General features: G+C 45.4%; 1 protein-coding gene across 1 annotated transcript in view; it reads right to left on the bottom strand.

Moving 5' to 3' along the window:
- Window positions 1–6,971: 6,971 nt before the first annotated feature.
- Window positions 6,972–13,398, bottom strand: part of LOC126191177 (ankyrin repeat domain-containing protein 65-like) — a 30,447-nt gene continuing 24,020 nt past the window's right edge. Inside the window, exon 2 of the mRNA XM_049931952.1 lies at window positions 6,972–7,926. Coding sequence (XP_049787909.1) covers window positions 6,972–7,926 — 955 coding nt within the window. The remainder of the gene's footprint in view (window positions 7,927–13,398) is intronic.

Genomic DNA, 13,398 nt, shown 5'->3' with positions numbered 1-13,398 from the left:
CTTGCATATTCAATGGACTTTAATGGATACTATTGTCACCTCCTGTAGTTGAAATCCTTTAGTTGCATTTACTCAGCAGCTTGTGCCATTCTCGAGGAATCTCTTTTAACTGATGCTCACTCAGCAACCCTTCGTGGGTTCTGTCGGAACCTGGTCGGCATTTTGAGGGCTTCCGGTGGTCTTGGGAATGCTTTCTCCTCCCAAGATTGTTCTGCCCCTTTGTCATGGATGCGGACGACACTCCTCACCCTCCAAGATTGTCTGCAGCAGTCTTCTATTCTGGACCTTGCCCTTCCAGGTAGCCTGTGCATGGATTCATCAGCTGTTCCAGAATACCTCGTGACCAGATTTGTGATGGCAATAGCGTCAGCTTCGTAAGCAGTCACCTTCCTTGCCCCAAAACAGCACTGAGGCTTCCCTCGTGCTGAAACTCCTTGTCAGGAGTATCCCACAATGAACCTTTTACTGAATGGGTACTTCTGGTCGTCTCTTATTCCCACGATTCAGCCACTGGCCCTGATTACATCAATAATCTATAGCTAACACCTCAATCCTCGACAATGGCAATACCTACTCCAAGTGGTTTAATCGCATTTGGTTCCAAAGCATTTTTCCCCTCTCAGTGGAGAGACAGTATTGTAGTTCCTATCCTTAAGCCCAGCAAGGATCTGTTGTCTCTCGATAGTTACCGGCCCAACAGTCTGACCAACGTCCATTGCAAGAAGCTTGAACAGATGGCAGCTTGTTGGCTCAATCTAGTCCTCAAATCTCAGGACCTTTCACCTCCTTCCAGTGCAGGTTTTGGGAGGAATGGTTTCCGATCGATCATATGCAGTCAAGTAAGATTGTTGTCAAAACGAAGACCCAAGAAATGGCACTGGGGAACCATGGTCAGGTGTTTGGCGTTAAGATGGAGCTCCAGATCACGACGGACTGTAGTATGGTAACAGAAATCTATCGACCTCGATTTAGGGATAGAATTGAAAATGGTGCGAGAGTGCCCACATGCAAGCGCTCCAGATGGCACCCTGTAGCTGTCATTCTGCAGAGCCCTCCAAGTGGGATCTAGCGCAAATACAGAAATCATCCACATAATACAGCAGGAGTGACCAACGTCTGGTGGAGGCTGCAAGTCCATTAATAGTGATGGGGAAAAGGAGGACACTTAATGTGGAGCGCCATTCTCCTGGGTCAGGGGAGACCTGAGAATGATGCCACCTTTAACTCTGAAGTTTGGCAGGCCTTCTCTCAGTGCTGCCATCTTGTTGCAGTATTCTTCGATCTTTGTAAGGCCTATGAGAGTCCTCACATTCTACTTATGCTCCATGATGGGTCTTTGCTGCCACCTCCCGATTTTTACTTGCCAGTTCCTGCCACACCGGTTGTTCAGCCACATGTGGGGTGTTTACTGCAGAACTGATGGCCATCTGCCTTAATAAAACAGTCCTCCCTCATCCGAGTTTTGTTATGTACAGACTCAAATAGTGGCCTTCAGGTTGACGCTTGGGGTTTCTCCAGCTACACCTTGGTCCCTGCTAGCTGTGACTTCGCCGATCTCGGCAATGCTGCTTGTTTGGTTGATTTACTTTCGGTTCCTGGTCACATGGGGAAGTTTGGGGGTCACGGAGTGGTGTAGAGAACGGGAAGGGTTCGTAGAAGTGCTGGTGCCGCAACATACACTCCTGGAAATGGAAAAAAGAACACATTGACACCGGTGTGTCAGACCCACCATACTTGCTCCGGACACTGCGAGAGGGCTGTACAAGCAATGATCACACGCACGGCACAGCGGACACACCAGGAACCGCGGTGTTGGCCGTCGAATGGCGCTAGCTGCGCAGCATTTGTGCACCGCCGCCGTCAGTGTCAGCCAGTTTGCCGTGGCATACGGAGCTCCATCGCAGTCTTTAACACTGGTAGCATGCCGCGACAGCGTGGACGTGAACCGTATGTACAGTTGACGGACTTTGAGCGAGGGCGTATAGTGGGCATGCGGGAGGCCGGGTGGACGTACCGCCGAATTGCTCAACACGTGGGGCGTGAGGTCTCCACAGTACATCGATGTTGTTGCCAGTGGTCGGTGGAAGGTGCACGTGCCCATCGACCTGGGACCGGACTGCAGCGACGCACGGATGCACGCCAAGACCGTAGGATCCTACACAGTGCCGTAGGGGACCGCACCGCCACTTCCCAGCAAATTAGGGACACTGTTGCTCCTGGGGTATCGGCGAGGACCATTCGCAACCGTCTCCATGAAGCTGGGCTACGGTCCCGCACACCGTTAGGCCGTCTTCCGCTCACGCCCCAACATCGTGCAGCCCGCCTCCAGTGGTGTCGCGACAGGCGTGAATGGAGGGACGAATGGAGACGTGTCGTCTTCAGCGATGAGAGTCGCTTCTGCCTTGGTGCCAATGATGGTCGTATGCGTGTTTGGCGCCGTGCAGGTGAGCGCCACAATCAGGACTGCCTACGACCGAGGCACACAGGGCCAACACCCGGCATCATGGTGTGGGGAGCGATCTCCTACACTGGCCGTACACCACTGGTGATCGTCGAGGGGACACTGAATAGTGCACGGTACATCCAAACCGTCATCGAACCCATCGTTCTACCATTCCTAGACCAGCAAGGGAACTTGCTGTTCCAACAGGACAATGCATGTCCGCATGTATCCCGTGCCACCCAACGTGCTCTAGAAGGTGTAAGTCAACTACCCTGGCCAGCAAGATCTCCGGATCTGTCCCCCATTGAGCATGTTTGGGACTGGATGAAGCGTCGTCTCACGCGGTCTGCACGTCCAGCACGAACGCTGGTCCAACTGAGGCGCCAGGTGGAAATGGCATGGCAAGCCGTTCCACAGGACTACATCCAGCATCTCTACGATCGTCTCCATGGGAGAATAGCAGCCTGCATTGCTGCGAAAGGTGGATATACACTGTACTAGTGCCGACATTGTGCATGCTCTGTTGCCTGTGTCTATGTGCCTGTGGTTCTGTCAGTGTGATCATGTGATGTATCTGACCCCAGGAATGTGTCAATAAAGTTTCCCCTTCCTGGGACAATGAATTCATGGTGTTCTTATTTCAATTTCCTGGAGTGTACATAGCGTTTCTCATGCGCCCATGCTCTCGCCATTTCCCCCACCCCCCACCAATTATTTCCTCTTCCTGCTAGCACAATGTTTCGCCATTTCCCTCAACCCCTCCAATTCTTTCCTATTCCTGCTAGCAAAATGTTCTTTCACCTCTTTGTTTGCCTGTGCCGGCCGGGGTGGCCCAGCAGTTCTAAGCGCTAGAGTCTGGAACCGCGCGACCGCTACGATCGCAGGTTCGAATCCTGCCTCGGGCATGGATGTGTGTGATGTCCTTAGGTAAGTTAGGTTTAAGTAGTTGTAAGTTCTAGGGGACTGATGACCTCAGAAGTTAAGTCCCATAGTCCCCAGAGCCATTTGTTTGCCTGTTTTCCTTTCCTCCTCTTGAATCAACTGTGCTGTTTCTATCTTGGTTTCTGCCACCTTAGATCATGGGGCCGATAAACTCACTATATGGTCACTTCCCTCAATCATCTAACCAACCAACCAGCCATCACATTCCTATAATAAATTAAGCAATACTTACATCAGAGCAGCTGGTCATACCTCTTTGCTAGGCAAAAGGCGTCAAAAGTGCACAGCACAGCACAACAAAGCAAGCATTACCAAGCTGCAGTGATATCCATGCAACTCATTGAATTTCAACAATCACAAACCTCCACATAGCTCAGCTCATTACAGCCAGCTGAAAGCAAGCCAGGATTGCGGCCATTGTGTTGGATTGAGCGAGAGAATGGAGTCTGTCCACACAACACGGTATTGAGGGTGAACATTAAGTGTGGCGCTGCACGAGCCAAGTGGAACGAAAGTACATGCCTCTACTTAAAACAGTTTTTAGGAGTACACAAATTTTCTATTTACCAGAACAAAAAAATCCGTCAGCTTACCTGGTTTTCCCAGACGCCGGACACTGAATTAATATCCATTAAACTGGTCCCAGAATTCTGAGGAAGTGCTCTTCAATTTACCTTTAGACTTTCTACTAATGCATGTGTTGTCATTAGAAGGAGTAAGTCCCTCTCACCTTCGCCTGTTATCCAACAGAAAGATACAAACCATCTGCCTACCAAGTCTCTGATATTAACAGTGAGGTGTATCAATGTCCACTAAATTGAGGACCAAAGTAGGTTTTAGCTCCAACCCTCCATATTCACCTGAGTACAAACATAATGCCTTTGGGATACAAGCTATGCAGAAAATTTTCTCTTTGTCCACGTAACAATAGTACATGGCAATTTTGGCATAGTGTGTTCTCTTCAGTATAAAGAACTGAAAATTAATACAGCAATTGGTTATAAATGACTACGTTCAAAATTTCGATTGTTCAGGAAGTGCAGTGAATCAGACACTGGTACATGCTAAAGCAATGCCAGAAGCCATGTGAGAAGACTCGTTTGCTGCATGTCTCACTTTAAGTTGTAGGCATCCTTCCACAGAAGTGGTAAGGTAAACTGGCACAAATTCGAATATGGGGTACAGAAAAGACTGACACACAAAAGTTCATTTGTGCTGGGCGATGGCAGTACAAAAGTTGTATTGTCCATTTGGACTACATATAGCTGGACATGCTTGAGCATTAGCTAATGCTAAAGCTTGATACACATTACATAGATAATGTCACTCAGAGGGCAACCGCACATCGGGGTACATAGATTTGCACATTTTCAAATCAGTGTCATCCAAACCGATAACGTGATGACACTGTGTTCTCTCTTGGTCATCTACAGATTTCTTTTTATGGGGCTATGTGCAAAACCCTTTGTAAGTGACTCCTTTACGATAAAGAACCCCAAAACGCAAAATGTGCATTTCTAGTTTGGTCGTATTGACGACTCCACTCACACTTAAGAATGTACATCGTGAAATTGATTAGCGCTTTGATGTTGTCCATGTGATCAAGGGGAGTCATTCATGACAACTACGAAGTATGAAAAAAAATTGAACTTTCTTTTAAAATCTCTGTAAGTCTTAATTGTGTTGCTAAGTATTAAATAATTATGGCCATTTGTAATCACTATGCTAATTTTGAATTGCTTTGTATAGTGTTTTGCAGTGTACAAAAAGCTGTAAAGCCCTACACTCTTCAAATGTTTCACACGAGTCATACTTAGCTGAAGGATTTGTGAGCAATCAATGGTCCTTTCTTACGGACGTACCAACTGTTCACTGCACAAACGTCTGAGCTACTTACACCGAAAACACTTTTAATAACTTGAAACTGATATTCATACTTAACGTTTTATGTCTTTATGTCAGAAAGAACATTAGTATACATAATAAATGTGTTACAGTACCAACATTTTAGATACATTAATGTCTAGAACTGTTGGTTAGTGTTGTGGAACAGCTTCTCTTTTTCACGGTTGTAGTATTATTCAGCTTAAACACTGGATCAAACTGTAAAACACCCAGTGACAAAATCTCCAATTCATTTAATCAGCTTAGCGATCACTGACTTATCACACACTACACCATTCATTACAAATATTTACTTAATCTGCAAGCAAAAGTTAGGAACATTTTACTGCCTTCATCTTCCCATCTTCACTACTGTCACAAGGGTAATATTCTGTCATATGTGTATCAGATTCAAATTGTATTTTAGTGATATCTGTTCGCTATTTCAAGTGTGTTATTCTTTTAAAAAAATTAGAGTGCGTGTTTTATTCTAAATTGGTCATGGTTTCGCTATCTCACAATTCTGGAGCTAAATTTCATAATTTATGTTGCTCTGCTGTGAGGTAATGCTGACTGGTTTGTCTGCAGTAATCCCATTTGCCCATTTGACGATTCTGAGTGTCAGTCAAAAACTTCTAATATTAATTTAGGGAAGTTAAAAAGTTTATAACATGAGTAGAGACAGTTTCTGAATTCTACAAGATCCCTTACCCTTTGTGTACTTTGTTGTGTAGATTGAAATATTTCAGATGAAGTATTCAACAAAGTGATCTCAATATCTAATCAAATTCCTAATACTCAATTACCAATTGTACAGCTCATCTGGCGATAGTCCAGGAGACATATGGCCAAACAAGGAGAACTATTTGAAGCAACACCTGTCGAGTTCGTGCATACCATTTGTGTAAGCTCTGCTGGTATGACGCCTAGCTGAACTGCAGGCACGCATCAGCATCAGAAAGAACATGTGACAAAAGAGAAAGAAAAATGATGACTGAATGTCTTTTGCACAGTTATGATGGGGCGCATACAGACAGTCGTTTGTGAGCAAATTAATATTACTGGTGGTTGATAGTCCCACGTATCGCTGGGTCTTTCCATTTGCTACTCTAGCATTTTGCACTCCTAGAATTGTGTCTGGTTGCCAATATTCATTACACACTACCTACCATTTTACTTACAATGTTATTGGATTTGAAGTAAACAGTGTGTATGATAACATGTTATGAAACACTTTCTGCCATTAATTCAGTTTTGAATTAAGCTAAAGGTAGGTTTCTATCACAGAATGAACATGAGAAAGAAGAGGGTAAGGTGCAACGTAAGTTTCGCACAGCACCAAATAAGCTGGTACAAAATGTTTTTCAGCAATCACATATTATAGGGATGCGATGTTTGTTAGCAACAAGATGAGTGTTGGTTGATTCATACGGACTACTGAAAAGTTAGTGGTAGAAATAGTTTCAGAATACTACTAAAGAAGGTGCCCCTTGAGGCTTACATTAGAATCTAGGTTCTTGCTTCTTTCACTATAGTGTTTTTAGACTAATTATATGAGCTAAGTATGAATAAATACAAAAGAGTGACTAATGAATAAATACAAAACCAAGTGACTATAATATTATTTTCATTGAACATGTTTTATTTAAAAATGCAAAAAAGAGAAGTAGAAAAGTTCAGAAATGTTGTTGGGCTGGAAGATTTATTTCAGGATCTGCACCTGCAGCCGGAAGTTCCGCTGTTTGGCAGCTTCTAGGGGCGTCCTCCCCTTGTCATCACTGATGCCCGCACTCGCACCAGCCTCCAACAGCATAGCTGCCATCTTTTTATTGGTACGGTATACTGCATGGTGCAGCGGTGTTCGCCCCATCCGACCTTTGGCATTAGGGTTAGCAAAGAATGCCAGCAACAGCCGCATTACAGCCAAATGGCTCCTCTCTGCCGCCAAGTGAAGAGGCGTATTACGCAGATTATTTCTCGCGCCAACGTCTGCCCCCCTCTCCAACAGACATCTCACCATCTCCAGGTTCCCTGCGAGTGCAGCATAGTGCAATGCTGTGCACTTCCTCTTATCTGACACCTTCACATTTGCCCCTGCCTCTACAAGCACAAACCCCAAATCAGTGTGGCCCTGCAGTACTGCTTTGTGCAGCGCCGTCCTCCCTTCTATACATTTAATATTGAGGTCGGCAGAAGATTGCGCCAACAGCTGCACCACTGCCATATGGCCCCTCTCTGTAGCCAAATGCAGCGGTGTGAGATGCCAACTGTTCCTGGGTCCCACCTGTGCCCCACTGTCCAGCAAACACTTCACTGCCTCCAGGTCTCCATTTTGTGCTGCCCAGTGCAAAGGTGTCCGCTGGTTGCGATCCCTAGCGCCCACCTTCGCCCCATGGGCCAGCAGACACCTCATTATATCCAAGCGTCCATCGTACGCTGCCATGTGCAGAGGCGTCACGTGTGTGTCGTCCTTAGCGCCTGCATTTGCCGCACTGTCCAGCAGACACCTCACTGCCTCCAGGTATCCACTTTGTACTGCCAAGTGCAGAGGCGTCCTCCGATCGGCGTCCTTGGCATCCACCTCTGCCCCATTGGCAAGCAAGCACCTTACAGCCTCTAGGTGTCCGCTGAACACTGCCCAGTGCAGCGCGGTCATCCTGTAACATTTATACTTCATTCAGCAAATGGTCAAAAGAGTTTATGAACTTTTTTCGATGGTGAATTGTTGCTCAGTGTGGTGGCGCACAAGCCAATCAGTACTTTGTCTGTAGGATGACCAAATAACGAGATGTTTCAGAGAACCTGCTGACTGTTGAAAACAGTGTGGTGGCCGTTCTGAATATTTGAAACTAATAGGTCTTAGATATTAAAACGAAACAAGAGCAAGTAAATTAGACAGAAACAGTAAGTATATGCAAATAATATGTATATAAGGGAAGATACAAGTCCTTAGAAAAATGCCAGCTGACAAAAGGTGTTTGGAGGTCAGTTACAGAAGGTGAAGAAAATAGCCAATAGCTGGCCTCTATCGTACGAAGGCAGGCAAAGGGCCCAAGGAGAAGTGGGGGAACTGTATTGGATGGCAGATGCGTTAGACTATGAGTGTGAATGTGTTGGTGTCATAGTATAAACTTTTACAAATTTAACACTTTTGTCCTTTGGGTGTGAGTGTGATTGCATAGTTGTGTAAACTTTCAAAAACTGATTAAAAATTCGGATAATGAAGAATGTTGAACAGAAGGAAGTCGAATGTGAACATAACAATTGAGTGTGAATGTTGTAACATTAAAGTATAGCAACATCTAGTCAGGACTACGGGAGCAGTACCTAAAAGTCTTGTCTTTTGATGTGCAGAAAGCTGATTCCAAGTTTAAATGTGGAACATTCACACTAAGAAGAGCGTTAATGTGCTTGTTACGAAATACTGTGAACTGAATCTTTGACATAGCATGGACCCTATAATGTGCGAAGCACCTCTGACATCTCATTCAATATCAATTTTTTATTGTATCCATGGTGGATCATCCAAACAAGATACCACAGCGGTTGACTGGACATCGAATGCATTTTTGAGTAATTACAAGCAGTACTACCGATCCACTCATGGGTATACAACTTGGTTTTCTGCCTCCAAACTGATCCTATAGCGTCTTCCCGTCATGCAGAACAAATGGTCATCGAAAGGTAGAGAACCCGTCAACGCCTCTGCTGCCGAGGGGATTGGGTCACCAACATCACTAAGAAGTGAGTAATATCCATCACAATGGAAAGAAACATACTAGTGCCCAGTGAGAGAAACCTTAGCACATAAGTTTATCCAGGTAGTACACAGTAACTGACTTAAAATTTGAAGAATTGAAGGATATACAAATAGTTCTGCCTAACGAAAACCCTCGGCTATTCTTTTGTAGGTCTAAATAACTAAAATAACTACTTCTTTTTGTAGTCTAATAATCAGATTATTATATGTTCATATGCATCTGTGTTGTTCCAGACTTTTCCAACTCTGCAGATTTTCTTTCAGTTTTATACTTCCCCAATGAATTCGAGCAGTTAGGAGTACATGATGAAAGCACCGTTCTCAGGATTATGAATGTGATTACTTTTGATGTTGAAACAAATACTTGGGTAATTTCTCTTGCCAACTATGTAAGGGGCAGAGTTTTAACAGGAAACATGGAGTGAAAGTAGAGGCAGTGGTGTGAGGAAGGAGCCAAGAAGTCATAAAATTCCAGTTATCCAAGCAGCATGTAGTTGTTAGGCAGAAAGAGAATCTATAAACACTGGTGGCCTTGTTGTAGCTGAAACTGTGGGTGTAGATGGCACAAACTATGTCATACATAAATGCTAATATGAATAATCATTTGAATCCAAAACGATTACAGAATCGAGTGTTCGTACCATTCGCCACTAAGATCTCTACATGCTTATAACTACATACGTGATCTGTTGTGCACCGAGCAAGATGTACACAACAAATATAACGACGGGCCGCCACCACAAAGGTAAACCTCTCGCCTTGTGTCTCTGTTACGTGCATCACCCTCCAGATGTCACTCACAAACGTGATTCTCTTCCTGCTTCTGCTCCACTTCCTCCAGAGCGTTATACTCGTCCACCAGTGTTTGGACAGCAGCCACAGAGAATCTTGTCAACTGAAGGCTACTTTGCTTCCGTCTTGTATGAGCAGACATGGATATACTTCCACTGACTTGCTCAACACACGCTGTGCCATGGTCACTCAGTTACAATTCACCAATCAAACAGTTCACTTCAGAGTCTGCATTTAGCTCAGTACAATACTCTGAAGAGTACTGCCAGACTTAGCAGTCGCTATTTACTCACAGCTACGACCTGTAACAGGGTGTCTGCAAATATTCCTTTTAGTAAGACTTACAGGACCACAACTGCCGAGAGACAGGAGAGTTAGATATCCTTGTACTAAGTATATGACAAAGTGCCATTCATCAAGTTGTGCCCAAGTCATGTACCAACTCGTATCATACTTAATAAACGTTATTCGCTATTTCTTATTGTCTTGCCACATCGTCACGGCGCCACCCTATCAAACAAGTGTTTAAAGGAACCATAGCAGGGAAACAGTTTTATGCTACTGTGAATTTTTGCGCTGAATTAATAGTAACATTCAGTTACTATATTCACAACACGATCTAAGTGGGGAAAGTGATGGGCATCTTGGCTGAAAAACAATGAAATTAATCAACACTGAAACCCGATGTTCCTTGGAAGAGCATCTCGAATCGCTGTTACAATCCTGCTTCAGCCCGTCCACCCCACTGGCCGAAGCGTCTGCAGCTCCTGCACTTGACATTCCTTAGCACTGGCCGCCTGGAGTACCCTCCTATCCTACTCCTCTCTAAACACTGAAGGCCCTGTACTTCCTGCCAAATGTGCACGTCATCAGTTTGTGCCTTCCTAAAATGAATAACATGCATCATCTCGTCAGCAGATGCACCGGTAACTGGCACAGTCTACAGTCATATTGAGCTGGAAGTGGAGTACGCTATGGGTGTTCGATATTCGTCGATGTTAGGTAAACATCTATGTTTTTACAACGACTGTAAGTGCTCTAAAACATCGACACATCGGTGGATTGAGAATAATACCGGAACATCGATATTTCAATACTCAAGTCGTTGATCTTTTGTATTGCATTCTATTTCTTTGTTCAGTAAACTCATTCTTTTGAGCCTGTCAAACATTTTACCATAAATTCACAAACTACGTCCTTTCTTTTTTAGGTTATTTTGTGAAGAAACTGCCTGAGAATAAGTAATTGCTTGTTTTGCATTAAAGAAAAGGCGTCTTTTTTCGGTGTCGGCAGCTCTGGTTGAAGATGAATTAAATGCTAAACGTCTTTTGTACCGAATGGTGATGAAATATTGTCTAAAACGGTTTATTTGTTTTATGAGATGGTGTATAATTACAGCTAATGATTTATTTTTAATATACATGCTTTTAAGATACCGCCAAGAAGTAAATACTGGAAATATTTCAAAGAAGTAAATAATGCTACCGCCAAATGTTGTTCTTATGGAAAAATATTAATTACTTCTGGTAAAATTGCTAATTAGAAATGTCATATGGATTAAACATTCCCAAATTTATTATCTAATAACATTCAAAGTGCTCTCACGTTCAGGAAAAAAATCAAACACCTAGAATGACTAGAGTTAGGACGTTCATATTCACAGGGTGTGTACACTGTTATGTTCTGCAGAAAGGCCGGCCGGCATGTTCAAGCTCAACATTATATCACGGCGGCGAAACACCCCTACAGGTGAAGTGTGTCTTGTGGCTCTCATTACTATAATCAGAAGGCAATGGATCAGTGTGACTTGAGCAGACGTACTGGATGCCTCTCAGACATATGCACGGAACGCACCGTCAAATCAGTTTGAAAGAGGGCGCATCACTGATATGAGAGAACGTGATGCATCCATTTAAGAAATTACTTCTCATGTGGGATGAAGTCTTTCAGCTGTGCAACAGTTGCGTAGGCTGTAGAACATGATGAGCTATGTCAGGTTGCACCATCCAGACCATCCCCGTGAAGACCGACACTTCATCCAAAAACCATTGCAGGAGAGATCTATATCCCCCTCAGCTCTGGCGCAACAGTGGAACACATAGTACACTATGAGGCTGATGGTCTGTATCCGTTTCTTACGGCATGGGTTATGTGCACTTCGTCCACTTCTCCACCTACCTTTGACGAATGTGCAGAAACGTGATAGACGGCAATGATCTATGGAATGACGTCACTGGCAACAGGAATGACATCAGATAGTGTTTTCAGACGGATCCTGGTTCTAGTTGTTTGAAAATGACGGCCGCATTTCGGTTCGCTGCATGGTATTTTTGTACCTCTATTTTGTGAAGAGCTAAGTTACACTCCTGGAAATTGAAATAAGAACACCGTGAATTCATTGTCCCAGGAAGGGGAAACTTTATTGACACATTCCTGGGGTCAGATACATCACATGATCACACTGACAGAACCACAGGCACATAGACACAGGCAACAGAGCATGCACAATGTCGGCACTAGTACAGTGTATATCCACCTTTCGCAGCAATGCAGGCTGCTATTCTCCCATGGAGACGATCGTAGAGATGCTGGATGTAGTCCTGTGGAACGGCTTGCCATGCCATTTCCACCTGGCGCCTCAGTTGGACCAGCGTTCGTGCTGGACGTGCAGACCGCGTGAGACGACGCTTCATCCAGTCCCAAACATGCTCAATGGGGGACAGATCCGGAGATCTTGCTGGCCAGGGTAGTTGACTTACACCTTCTAGAGCGCGTTTGGTGGCACGGGATACATGCGGACGTGCATTGTCCTGTTGGAACAGCAAGTTCCCTTGCCGGTCTAGGAATGGTAGAACGATAGATTCGATGACGGTTTGGATGTACCGTGCACTATTCAGTGTCCCCTCGACGATCACCAGTGGTGTACGGCCAGTGTAGGAGATCGCTCCCCACACCATGATGCCGGGTGTTGGCCCTGTGTGCCTCGGTCGTATGCAGTCCTGATTGTGGCGCTCACCTGCACGGCGCCAAACACGCATACGACCATCATTGGCACCAAGGCAGAAGCGACTCTCATCGCTGAAGACGACACGTCTCCATTCGTCCCTCCATTCACGCCTGTCGCGACACCACTGGAGGCGGGCTGCACGATGTTGGGGCGTGAGCGGAAGACGGCCTAACGGTGTGCGGGACCGTAGCCCAGCTTCATGGAGACGGTTGCGAATGGTCCTCGCCGATACCCCAGGAGCAACAGTGTCCCTAATTTGCTGGGATGTGGCGGTGCGGTCCCCTACGGCACTGCGTAGGATCCTACGGTCTTGGCGTGCATCCGTGCGTCGCTGCGGTCCGGTCCCAGGTCGACGGACACGTGCACCTTCCGCCGACCACTGGCGACAACATCGATGTACTGTGGAGACCTCACGCCCCACGTGTTGAGCAATTCGGCGGTACGTCCACCCGGCCTCCCGCATGCCCACTATACGCCCTCGCTCAAAGTCCGTCAACTGCACATACGGTTCACGTCCACGCTGTCACGGCATGCTACCAGTGTTAAAGACTGCGATGGAGCTCCGTATGC

Source organism: Schistocerca cancellata, chromosome 6 (assembly GCF_023864275.1).
Source record: "Schistocerca cancellata isolate TAMUIC-IGC-003103 chromosome 6, iqSchCanc2.1, whole genome shotgun sequence".
In the NCBI taxonomy this organism is placed as follows: domain Eukaryota; kingdom Metazoa; phylum Arthropoda; class Insecta; order Orthoptera; family Acrididae; genus Schistocerca; species Schistocerca cancellata.
Note: the sequence above shows the minus strand (reverse complement) of the source record. Positions and strands in the feature narration are given on the sequence as shown.